The sequence below is a fragment of the Nilaparvata lugens genome, chromosome 11, assembly GCF_014356525.2.
Source record: "Nilaparvata lugens isolate BPH chromosome 11, ASM1435652v1, whole genome shotgun sequence".
Classification (NCBI taxonomy): Eukaryota; Metazoa; Arthropoda; class Insecta; order Hemiptera; family Delphacidae; genus Nilaparvata; species Nilaparvata lugens.
This window is the reverse complement of record NC_052514.1, coordinates 27,430,850-27,444,739: the sequence shown is the minus strand read 5'-3', so window position 1 is coordinate 27,444,739 and position 13,890 is coordinate 27,430,850. Positions and strand designations below refer to the sequence as shown.

Below are 13,890 nucleotides of genomic sequence, written 5' to 3'. Positions count from 1 at the left end.
TTGATTCAATAAATCACGAGCATTTATTATTGCACAGGATAAATTATCAATAACGATAAGTGATTGATATTCAGGTTCTTTAGTAGGTTCAACTTGAATAGATAATTCATTGATTTCATCTAAGAGTGCAGAATATTCTTTCACAGTATTTTCAATAGATATGCTTCTTATCAAAAATTGAGATTGAATTTTAGGATCATTGATGTCAACAAGTCATAAGCTTGTTGAACACGGCTAAACAAAGTTTCTTTCTTCTTCACACAAATAGTAAGCAAGGCTTGTGGGCTTGCCATTGTAACTAAGTAACTGATTAGATAAACAAGGAGATTTGGAAAGGAACTTTGTAACTGGATTTAACATGGATATCAGTGCATGTATCAACAAGTAACTCTACTATTAACGAATTGAAATTTAAATTGAAAAATAAATTTCTTGGAAATAGAACATATCCCAGGCCTGGTAGGACCATGTGGTAATCCCGTCCTGTCCCCAAACCTATGGTTTGGGGTACAGTTAAGATTTAATTCATGAAAACGTTGACAGCCCCAAAAGAAAGCCTATTAATTTGCACTAACCTTGGAACTGTAGAGGAAGTGGACTGTATATCTCGAGTGTAGAAGTTACTGGTGATATCCTGTCTTCATGTGTGGGCCTATATGATATTGCACATATATCAAGAAACAGAATGAGGTAATTGCATTCAACTCGAACGCCACAGAAAGGAGAAATGGAACGAAATGTTGTTGACTTCTCAAGCACGCTTCTTGAAGTGCTGGGTTGAAAGATAAACGGGGAGGATGAAGGAGGGGTGAGGGAGAGAGGTTATCTTGCCTCTTTGGGAGAGGGGGGAGGGGAGGAAAGCACAAACCAATCAACCTGCAATCAAGGCTGCCGATCCTCCGTGAATCCACCAGCCCATCAATTTCAATCCATATTTCTCCATCTCCTCGAACACCTCACACTCCTTTCCAGCAATAGACGTTACGTTTGATGTTCCAAATTTCATAAAATTGCATTTCCGTTTTTTATTCCTCAAGTCCGGTCCTGTTCTGAGGCTCGTTAGTCTTCTCTGAATCCGAGGTTATCCAGCGTGTGGGGGATTAGCCCAACGACACCTTCTTTGGAGTACTTCTTTGTCTGCTTCCTACCCTTCGACCTGTCCGGCTTGGGTGGCCCTGCTGGTAGTTACACTACCGCCGGCATAGCTCTCTGGGTCACAGGAGGACGCAAGCCTCTCCACCAACGACAAGGTGTTGTACTCCCTAGGAGACCTGTTATTATCTAATCTTTTAATTGTTGTTATCACATTTGGCGATAATAGGATATCTGTTTTACTTCAGACCTATAAAATTCTTCCAAATAGGGATTTTGCTTGCCCATCAGATTTTAATATGTTACAACGTACAATGACTTTGGCCTTCAGTCAAAAGTGAGAATTCAATTCACGCTAGTTCAATTATAAAAACTCAATTTTGTCAACATGCAACGAAGTATCCAAGGTAATTGGGGACATTAAATATGATATATGTGCCTTATTTAGATTGAATAACTCAAATGTTAAACGATCCATGAAGATGATTTTATCATATAGGTTTTCTAATCAGATCTATACTCTCGTATTAAAAACTACAGACCTTTTGATGAGAGGTTTGATAAAGACATTAGACTTTAGAAGTTGATGCAACTTTTGGTTTTCAAGTCACTTACTCATTACGAATCGAATAATTTGGTGAGAGATGGTAAAGATGTTTGTTTATTTAGATACGAGAAAAAGCTTGCGATAGCAGCGGTGTTATGGGAAACTAGCGTTTTCTAGTGACTGAAACGTCTATACAGCAGCCTTTACTTACAATGCAGCATACCTTTCCTCTCATATACGACATACTATAAACATACTATCATGTTGATTAAAATAAATGTTTGTTTCCTGGATTTTTTCTAAAATAAGCTGATGATCATCAACAGGAAAAATAGAATCTGTGACAACTAATCGCCATAAAACAATAGTTTTTGTTCAATATCAGTTTTGATGTTGTTACGTCTGACAGTCTGAGACACAGTGAAGCAAAGAGATGATAAATCACATGAAATGTGGAGAGCCCATAATTTCAAACTTCAATTATAGGGATAATAATTATTGACTGATAATTATGAAGTAGATGAATATTGATCTCATTCAATATTTCAAAGAAAGAAAGAAATTTAATCAAATGTTGACTTTCATCTACGAGTATGGTAACTTCAAAACTCAAAACCCATGGTATTGTAATAATACGAATAAATTGTGATTTCAATATGTACTAAACTCATTGTGAGAGAAAAAATTTGCCAAGAGTTGCATGTAGTTGGGTGTTGAAATAAGAAAAATCAGACACTCTACTTAGGGTATCAACTCTATTTATCACAGTTTCCGATACAAAAATAATAACTCTTATAATTACAATTTACAGAAATTCGCTGCTTACAGATTACAAACAAAATGAAAAACAATCTTCTATTCTAGTTTACTGATACAGTAATAATGAACATTGGGAATTTACAGCTTAAAAATGGAATAATTTCAGCTTAATAATTATTGTGTTTTGCGTATCATTGAATAAATAAATTAATCAATTAATAATTAAAAAAAAAACAAAGAAATTAAATTTAATAGTCTGTAACAATGTTTAAGTGATAATTATTTGTATTAAATTTTAAAATTATTGTATAAGAATCAATATACTTAAATAGACTCTGTTCACCATAATTTACATTAAAATAACCAAAAAACCATTGAAATAATATTTAAGGAATAACATTAGTATTTTTATGATGAATCACAGAAAATTTACTATTCTGCCAGTTAGAATTATAATCACATACTTTTTATAGGGTGTTATTGATTTATTTTACATTTATTAATACAATATTGAAGATGTTTAAAAAAGGCATTCATTAGGATAATTCTGGAGTAGGTACCAAACATTATACTTGAGAAGTTGGTAATGACTAATATTTTCCGATGAGAAAATATGTCAAAGGTACTGTCAATTTCACCTAATAATAAATAATTGGGTAATATTTACTATCGCATAATACAGGTAAGTGTAGTTAATATAGTTAATGAAACATTATAATACAGTAGTATGTTTTGGTTTAGTAAGCTTCACTGCTAGAAACCTCATTTCACAGTGTAAGTCTATATTAATAAACAAATTTGTTTCAACCAAATTATGCTTCAAATAGTACAAATATACATTATCATTCAATAAGACGAATTATTTACTCTGACAGTACTCTCATATCTGACAATACTGCTTATAGTAGCCTACTTAAATTTTAACAAGTACAAGTATAATTGTATTTTGTTGAAAATATGAGATATTGTCTAATGTAGATGAATGAATCAATTTAATAAATAATTTAGCATCATTATGTTACTATGCTACTATACAATAATAATGCCGGACTATTTTCTCATTTGGTTACCTTTGTATTGAGGTATATCATTTACATCACTTATTAATTTTCTAATCAAGAGTGGCAGTGTTAGCTTCAATTGAATTTCAACAGAAAACAACGATAGATCGAAATAAATTCTGTGCTTAGAACAATGTACAATCGGTAATTTATTGAAGGACAGACAACCATCATTTAAACGAATCTGAGATTTTATAAGTGCAACGATTACCACTCAATATCCTCCCCTCCAAATCCAAGAATCTTTCATACAATATACTAAATTAAATTAACCAAAAATTATCAATACCGTTCAAGTATTTATTGAATATGCCTAATTGCAGCTTTTGTATGCAATATATGAGTCAAAAGAGGTCAAGAATTAGTAATGAAGTTGATCTACATTTCAAAATAAAAAAACGTAACTAATCTGGTTGTGAAATTGTTGAATACCATTGGATTCTGAGACATGATACCTCATTCACAAGAGTTTATTGCTGTTCTAGAGATTTGCGCCAAGCATCAAACCTCTCCTTGAACAAATTTTCATAACAAGATTTACAAAAAGATGTTACTTTTCCAGAGTAACTTTCAACAGTAGGTTCAGTGGAGAATGTATTCTTGCAAAGGATACAGTTGAAACAGCTAGCTAGATCGGTTTCTGTTTCTTTAGTGGACTGTTCTTCTGTTGACAAATGAGATGGAGCAGGTTCTAACTGGTTGCATACAATTTTCTCAATCTCTTCCATTTTTTTGTCTAGTTCAGCCAGGTCCTTCTGCATTCCCTCTGGAGCCCGGCGTACTTCTACAGGATTACCGAGTGGACATTTCTCATCAAGCTGCAAAGGTGATGTAAGGACATTATTGGTTGAACTTTCTGAATGTAGAGATTGAACTTTGGAAAGTGCTTCATCTTTTGTTTCATTTTCAACTTCAACAATATTTGCACATGAAGCTGGAGTATTTTTGGAAAGCAGAATCTGGTCATCACTGTCAGGTACACTAACACCATCATTGGAAGTTGAATGTGAAGGATCTTTCATTTTGGTTACATCTTCAATGCTGGTCAGCGATGTTGACAGAGTATCTTGAGTCACTGTACTAGCATCACAGCTTTCATCAACATCTGTGACTTTGGTTGGGAGTACAGAAACCGATTGATTTCCGTTATCACTTTGAAAGGGCAATTGAGGATCTTCTGTGCTTGGCTCTACAATTTCAGCACATCTAGATGATTTTCCATCTTCTTCTAGATGGGTTGAGACTTCAGGAGATGATATTTCTCTGTCACCTGAGGAAGGTGATAGAGAATTACATGGAGCAGAACTTTGCTTTACATCACCACATGGTTCATCACTTGGCTCAGCAACTTTGGGCAATTTTTGGACCTGTGAAGGGTCTTCAGTCATTGAACTTGACACTTCATTTTCTTCTACAGTCAAACATTTTTCAGCTTCTAAGGATTTAATTTGTGCATCTTGAGTTGCTTTATCTTCATCATTGCTATGAGATGGCAAAAGATTTTTTTGTTTTTTTGAACATGAGTCACCACTTTGGGATAAATCTGACAAACCAGTTATGGCAGCACAACTTGCTACTTCATGAATGCTTTGAGAATATGTTTTCAGAGGATCCTCATTTTTTAACTCTTGATCCTCACTTTCATCAGTTTCTCCAAGTTTATCCTCCTTCAAAGGACAATCTACTGATAAACTGTTAATAATGTTGGAAACAGTGTATTTTATACTATCAGAATGTCTATCTTCGGCTGGAATGGTGCTCAACATTGGGAAGGGCTCAGTTTTTGTACATTCATCTTCACTGTCACTGAAGATTTGAGTATTCTCTTCAATACTTGGAATGACATTTTCAACAATATTCTCACTTGTTTCTGCATTGTCCACGTTTTTTATAATAGATGAGGAACCATGTTTTGAAGGTTCGTGCTTGTCTCTCAGGAGTAAATCTGGATCCTCATTATCTGAATTTTGATTACTTGAAGAGACCTTGACTTTCTTTGGAGGATGATCAGATTTCTCTGATTTCCTCTTCTTTTTCTTTTCTTTTGAATGACTGGATGAAGAAAAATCCTTCTGTTTTTTACCATGCTTGACATTTTTACTCGTTCTGCTTTCAAGTGTACTTTTTTCTTCACTTTCTGTGGCTATATGAGAGTTGTCTGTGTCGATATCATGTTTTTCTGTATTTTCAACTTCATCCTCATTATCTGTGTTGGGGGAACTTGAAAGAGCCTTTCTTTTTTTTGAATGTTTCTTCTTTCTTTCTCTTCTTTCCTCTTTCTTTTTCCTCCTTTTCTCTTTTCTTTCTGCCTTTCTTTCCTTTTTGCTTTTGGGAGAAACATGCTGGTTATCTAACGAATTATCAATTTCTGCAGTTTTATCCAGTAAAGGATGTTCATTCTCACTATCTGTTCTATTTCCACTTGGAGATCTACTCTTTTCTTTTGAAATCTTTTTCCTTTTCTTCTTCTTTCTATGCTCAACTGACTTGTCTTTATTCTTAGAATGGTCTTTGTATGTGTTAAGTAATGTATCATCATCAGAATTTTGTTCCACATCTCTAGATGTTGAGACTTTATCACTATCCATGCTCTTCTTGATCTTGAAATCATCATCACTGTCACTACTAGAACTTGAAACTAATTCACGAGATATCCCACTTTTCTTCTTCAAGTTTTCAATAGATTCCTCCTGTAAAGTCTTCTTCTGACCTTTGGATTTCTTTGAATGAGCTTCTTCACCTTCATCTCTGAAATATTTCTTTTGACCCTTGGTTATCAAAGTTCTGGAATCACTCTCTTTCTTTTTCTTCTTATCACTTTTCTTTTCCAGCAATCTTTCATGTTTCATTTCTAATTTTTTTTGTTTTCTAGAAATCTTATATCTTTTCACCATATCATTGATTAAAGTTGGCAAAATCTCTTCAAGTTCCTCATGAATCATAGATTTTTTCTCTTTCCAGAAAATGTCGACCAATTTAACAGAGCACTTTCTACAAGATAATTCATCAGGATATGTAATTCTATTTTTTGAGCACACTAATTCATTTGCATTCAATGTTGATGAATCAGAGCTTTTATCAGAAGATATTGGATTCTTTTTGTGATGTTCTGCATTTTCTTCAATTTTGATTTCTGATATCTGTATATCACTGTTGTGATCAATATCCCCTTTTTCGTCATTCTCAGATATTCTGCATTCTTGAAAAGTGTCTTTTTCTTTTTCTAGTATTTCACCATCAGCTTTCTTTTGATCCTCACATTTCCCTGGTTCAGTCTCACTTGATTTTACTAACAATTTTGAAAATTCATCCAAATCTTCAGTTTCATTTAAAGTTTCGATTTTGTCAGACTTTTCCAAATCAGTATCATGATGAGATAAATGTGGTACTATTTCTTCATTGTCACTACTGTCATCATGATCCATGGAAAAGTCTCCTGCTCCACATCCAATTGATTCTCCATCACTCTCAATAGGAGTATCAATTGTATCTTCTCTTGTTGATTTCTCTCTAGCCTCAGTACTTGAATCAATTTTTGATTCAGTTGAAGTTTTTCTTTCCTTTGCACTTTCAAGAGAATCATTCAGTTTCCTCTTTTTCTCATGTTGCATGTCCTTGATGCTCTCATCTTGAGACTCATTTCTTGTTTTTCTGCTTTCAATTTTGGACTTTGATGATGAATCACTGACATCTGAAATTGTTCCTTTAATTTTTTTGCTTTGTACCAGAACTTCATCCTCTGGATCAATGAGTTTTCTCTTGAGTGGAGTTTCTTCAATGGCATCAGGAATCTTCCCTTTTTGTTCTTGAGGTGTGTCAATTGTGTTGCTTTCTACTGGCACATCCTCAAGATCTTCCATGGGTTTCTTCTTGATTGTGATGTTTCCATCAACAACTTGTGTTTGATTTGCATTTTCTTCAATTTTGTTTTCAGATATCTGTATATCACTGTTGTGATCAATATCTCCTTTTTTGTCATTCTCAGATATTCTGCACCCTTCAGGATTCTCTTCAGAGGTTGAATTTGACATTTGTTTGGCAGATTTTTCTTGCTGACCTTCAAGTGATGTTTTCAGCTTTACCTTGGCTTCTGTTAATATCTGTTCATTATCTTCAGAATCATCACCTACAGACCTTCCCTGTTGATTCTCAATGGTATCAGCCATATCCATTCCATGTTCCTGTGCTGCACCTTTGTCTTCATGAGATAGCAATTCCTCTGCTACATCTGCAGTCCTCTGCTCAAAATGTTCTTGGTTCTGCTTATTATCAATGACTTTTTCATTTTCTTTCTCCAAAGATGAATTGGGACAACTTGACTCTGGGACACTACAAGATTCTTCATGATTATTTTTTGTCCCTTGAATTGCTCTAAGACTGTCATTCTTTCTTAAAAGATGCAGTTTCTTTCTGACCAATGTTGGTAATTTTTCATCCATCTCATCAACAGTGATAGGTTTCTTTTCATTCCAAAAAATGTTTACTAGTTTCACAAAGCATTTGCAAGCCATTGCTTTCCTTGACACAGCATCCGTGACAAATGGATAAGTCTCAATAGCATTTGTGGTGTCCTTCAAATGACTAAAGCTTGATTTACTAGATAATGATAATTTTGCACCATCTGACAATAACTTATGGTTATCTGATTTGTTTCTGTTTTCCACAGGATCCTCTTCATCTGAGCTAGCAATTCTTCTGGCCAATGTTGCTGAAGACACTTCCTTCCTCTTCGCCTCATGCTTTCTACTATCCAGTGGATTCTTTGGATATTTCTTGTCTTTTCTAATCTCTTTAAATTTTGAACTAAGATGCTTCTTTTTGGTTGGGCTGTCTGTGGTTGAACTGATGCTGTTATCACAGACAGGTCTTGATTTTGACTTGAATTCAAATTTTGATTTAAGTTCATTATAGAAATGTTTGTCCAATTTGTTAGTGTCTGGTTTGTTCCTTTCTGAAGAGGATGGGGCAATTGACTTTTTCTTCATGAAAAACTTTGGATTTGGGGCAAATGGATTGGTAGGGTTGATTTCAAATTGTCTTCCTTCTTGAGCCTTTTCATTACGTTTCGGTATCATGAACTTGGTATTTTGGCTTGGTTCATTTTGGTATCTGCTATTTGTTCCCTTTGGTTGATTCAACTTTGAAGGAGTAGGTTTTTGATCTTTTCGGGAATGATCTGGTTTGGAGAGTCTGGGATCTGTATGATGCTGCTTGCTGACAGTGGAAGAAGGTTGAAGGGCATGGTCAGGATTTCCCAAGAGAGAAGCTTTCATTAATTGTTCTTCTCTTTTCTTTCTGAAGTATTCTTTTCTGTGGAGACGTATTTCTTCATCAGTCATGAATGGCTTCTTGCTAGCTTCAACACTGGGTTGTTGCTCTGGTGTGCATGGTCCTACATGAGGCGCACTGTTAGGCTCTTCACTGTCACTGTACTGACCGGGACTATGATCATCATCATATCCTGATGGTTGGACATCATACATGTATTGTCCAGGATACAGATTGACTACAGCAGATCCATGGTCAGAATATGGATAAATTGGAACATTTCCATGTGGAACAAAGCTTTGCTGATCTGAAGAAGCAACATGGGATTGCCCAGGATACTGGCTGTAGTACTGTTGTGGATATTGAGGGAAAGAAGGAGTATCACCAATTGGTATCACATGCTCATTGAATTGTGGTTGCAGGATGCCAGTCTCAACATTGTAATGTGGACGATCCTGAGGGTCTAGAAGATGCAAGTCATCATATCCTGCAGTTGGACATGGGCCTACTGCAGACGATTCAAGAACATCAATTGACTGTGGTATTGACTCTTTTGGATCCATTGATGGGTTTATGCTTATATCAGAGGCTAGACTGCTATTTCTTGGATCAAGAGCTAGGGAAGAACCATCACTGGCTGCAGTGGGCACACTTTGAACTTTTGCCATGAGATTACCAATAATACCCATCAGATTTTTATTGAGATTCTCCAGTTCCTTGTCTTCTTTTTCTAAATTGGCTGCAATCATCTTGTGGACATCAGTCTTTTTCAATTTTCCAAGCTGAACAATCTGATCTTCCTTATCAACATCAGACATCTTATCACTATCGGAAATCTTCTTATCACCATCGGGAATCTTCTTATCACCATCGGGAATCTTCTTATCAACATCAGGCATCTTCTTATCAACATCAGACATCTTCTTATCAATATCAGGCATCTTATTATCAACATCGGACATCTCCTTATCAACATCAGGCATCTTCTTATCAATATCAGGCATCTTATTATCAACATCAGGAAGTTTCCTTTCAGAATGTGTTTTATTGCCAACTTGGATATTATCAGCACAAGTCTTTTTGGAATCTCTGAAACCTGAATCATTTCCAGGAGATGAATGCTCTCCACTTACATGGGATTCAGTTACACCAATACTCTCTTCAAAAGCAGTCATCTCTTTATCCAAGTCACAAACTATGGGGACCTTTGGTGCTTGGGATTTGATGGGCACTGTTGTGAGAAATGATTGATTTGGATCAATCCAGAAGAAGTCCCCGGTATCCTGCAAAAAACAAAATAAGAATTGGATGACTTCCTGGATCAATAGAGAAACTATTTAGATAGTTTTATACAGTTATGATACTGTAATTATGTAGAGGTGGGATTGATGAATTTGGATAACGTATACTTGGGTTAGGTTGGGTGCAAGTCAACAGCACAAGTAAGCTGCCCACACACTATACACAGCGTAATCTGGACGGAAATGTAACTTACTAAAAAAGTTGCTCTGTGGTCATTTTTGGATAACAACCATAGAAAGATGTCTTAATCAATTCGTTAGGACTTGTATAGGCCATAGAAATGTGATTGTGATAAGTCGAAAACACAGGAAAACAATCTGAAAACAAGATGGCTGCCAAAATTTCTAGGATTTTGATATATCACTTGTATTTTGATAACTGTTCAAGATGTTCCACCGTTTTCTTCACGAAAATTCGAAAAACCTTCCTCCACAATTTTTGTACAGTTTCCCTCTTTTCTCAAATTTCTTTCTACTTTAATGTTTTCGTGCAAGATATACAGTAAAATGTACAGAACATTTTATGTACAAACGTGATGTGTTGTCTTCACGCGTTGTATGTCAATAAATATGTCAGTTTAAATCCTAGAAAATATTTCACAACACTGTGCCAATAATATCAGTATATGTTCTCCAAATACATTTACAGAGTGGTAAGTGAAATTTCGCCCCCGAAAAATCATGTCTTAAGATTTTGAAGAAGTTATATTAATCATGAAAAGGGAACTCAAAATGTGATGACTATCTAGAGAATTATATTTTGGTTAATTCTGGTGGTAAAATCATTCTGATATCTCTCACTATCACTGAATTGCAATCGATATAAAAAAAATTCTGCCAATAATGGCCGCCATCTTGAATGTTTTAATGATGACAAATATTTTAGTTGTTCAATTAACAATATTCTTATTCGGCTTGTAACGAATACCCTATATTGAAAAGTTATCAAAATACAAGCTTTATGACAAAACCCTGAAAATGTTAGCGGCCATCTTGTTTTCGAGGTGTATGCCTGTGATTTCGAGTCATCACCATCGCTTTTTTCATCATACCAAACGTCTTACGAACAAATTAAGACATAGCATGAAGTAGGCCTGATAGTTTTAGAAATTGTGGTGTTTAGTAATAACTGTAGACTTATTATTCCTGCATTTTATAATATGTTACTAAATATTTATGGTGTAAGTGGGTAGTCGTAATAATAATGTCTTTTTGATTCTATTTTTGTTTGTTGTCTAAAGTATGAAAATAGGCGTGAATTCACAAAAGAAAGTTATTAGCAGATAGCAGAAGTTATAATTTTAGCAATACAGTACCAACACAAAAGCTGCACGGAAAATTAAATGGACTATGCTTGAAACAAAAACCTATGGTTTATGACTCAGAAATTTATAATGTTTCTCGCAACAATACTTTATGAATTTTTGCTGGAACAATACTAGTTACCTATTTTAATGGAGTAATAATTGTTTGTAATTTGACTATATAATAACAAAATTGAATGTTGCTTTTTTGACTTCCCTATTAATCTATCAAAGTTGAGGATGAAAAGTAATTAATTTATACCAATTATTCATTTTTAGGTGAAAATTGTTGTTTTGATGTGAATTTAACCCTACTTTGGACATTTCATTAGACTAAATTTAGGAATAGAAGTTTCACTTGTCTTTTTTTTATTCCGCTACTGTGATAATTGTAATTCGATATAAGAATGAATGAATAAATAAAATGCATCTTTTACCACAACCCAAGTATATATAAATGCTCTGATATCATAATTCTATTTTATTTCATTGCTATAAATAAATGACTTAGGAATTTATTTTGCTACGAAATTTCATCAGAATTTGAACTCACATTTTCAAAAGCCGGCCTTTCAATGCTTTTTACTTGTGAGCTAGAGCTCACTGTATAATTTCTTCCGTTGAATCATCAAAACTAAAATTCCATATACAAATCACCAAATGTTCATATCGAATACCGTAGATAGGGAAGTACATAGTACATGGTACCAGAGAAAACTTATACTAGATTGTTCTATTCTATGATAGTACATATGGAACATAATTATATTTTGGGTGAGATTCAGTGAAATGAACTCTGTCAAAAGGACATGCATTTATTCATGAATAATAACTCTATAATACTGTCTCCAATCACATAAGCTTTACAAAATTTAGACAAGCTGAATATAATAATAAAAATTTTCAAACTCATTCTGTTCTATTGTTTATAATAAAGTATTATGACCCTTCTTTAATGTTTTCTAGTAATACGGTACCAGTCTCCTAGATAAGGAGACTTCAAACTTATTTTCTTCTCTATATATTTGAATGAGAAAGTAGAAGAAAGAGCAATTATTTAAGAATAAAATCAGACAAACGATGAGAAAGAAAACAATAGTTTGTCAACAGACATGTTAGACTACCAAAACTACTTCCTGTTCCAAGTTTGCAAGAATAGGATGATTTATCAAATAAATTCAGGAAACAAGAAATAAATGTGTCACTTCTCGGTGCATTCAATTCATTCTAGATGCTCTACTTTGCCAAACAACTTACATCATTTCTCCAAGGTGGAACTAATTGTTAGGCATGAATGTGAGTTGATCTGGCATTCATATTCTACTTTCGATTTATTCTAGGTTGATAATAGTAGGTACATTCTCAAATTTTTCATTGATGTTTCCAATGTTTTTTTTCTAAATTTCTCAAGTAAATTCATACCGGTCGGTACTTGAGAGGGTTGGATATGGATGTTTATCAAGTTCTTCACATCATTCAAAACTAATCAGTCAAAGAACTATTAGACTGGAATAGAATAATTCTCATATCTTAACCAAGTCTCTAATTAAGAAATAACTGAATACTTATTCATTCTGATAAAAATAAAAATTCTTGCAACCCTGCGCTACATAATTCAAATAAAACTGGTGATTGAATCGTGATTTCAATTGAAATTGAAAGTTTCTTTTGACTTTTTGACGGAAAGAAAGACTCAAATGAAAAATACAGGCGAGCAAAGCGAGCCTGCTGATTCTATTTTTGCATTTGAAGTGTTATTGTTGATTTCTGAATTGGAGATTAAGTTAGTTTTCTTTCTGATCTTCTTTGAAAGGATATTATTTGCTAGCATTCAAATTCAAAGATCTTCAAAAACTATAAGAATAACACCATATACTCAATACTCTCATCCAAGATTTTTTATGTTTGGATTATGCAAAATAAATATATATTTCATAAGAAATGTATTGAAATGGCACCATTCCATGAGCGTTTCACTCAACATTGTTCGTAGAAAAATGTCTCACATGCCAAATCAATTCTAGATTACCCTAACACGTTATGTGTTTCCAATTAACTGTGAACTTATAAGAGTAAATAATGCATATGAATGTGATACTCTGTATGTTTAGAGGTGCATTTACGTTCTTTGGCGGTTAAATACTTGACTACAATAATAATTGACAACAATATTCTTAATGGACATCCTGTTGAGATGATCAGTGAATTAGCAGCAGGTGCAACGAACTTTACATAGAAGAACTCCATTCCTGGACATCCTGGTTCAACAGGAGGAACAAAAATAAAAATAACTATTGAGCTTATTCATATGAATAGCGGGAAGGAATGCCGATTGTGATTTGGGGGGAGGGAGTAGTAGGATCAGTGACAATCCCGTACATTTGGGCACATTTTGACTGACATTCGCGCCCATTTCAACTGACATTTGCGCACCTTGACAGAAAAGTGCACTGCACATTTGCAGCAACTTGCAGTCCACAAAAGGATGAAACGGATCCAGTTTGCACGCATGCGCACTAGCACGCACGAGCTCTCATTCACGTACAAGGCGACGAGAA

General features: G+C 34.3%; 1 protein-coding gene across 1 annotated transcript; it reads right to left on the bottom strand.

Annotated features, from left to right (window-relative positions):
• Window positions 1–1,144: 1,144 nt before the first annotated feature.
• Window positions 1,145–13,757, bottom strand: LOC111064164 (titin homolog). The gene is made up of 3 exons (XM_039437268.1): window positions 13,734–13,757; window positions 5,947–10,010; window positions 1,145–1,271 (listed from the first exon to the last, which is right to left on the bottom strand). Exons 1-3 carry the CDS (start codon window positions 13,755–13,757, stop codon window positions 1,145–1,147), a joined length of 4,215 nt encoding a protein of 1,404 aa, XP_039293202.1.
• Window positions 13,758–13,890: the final 133 nt, after the last annotated feature.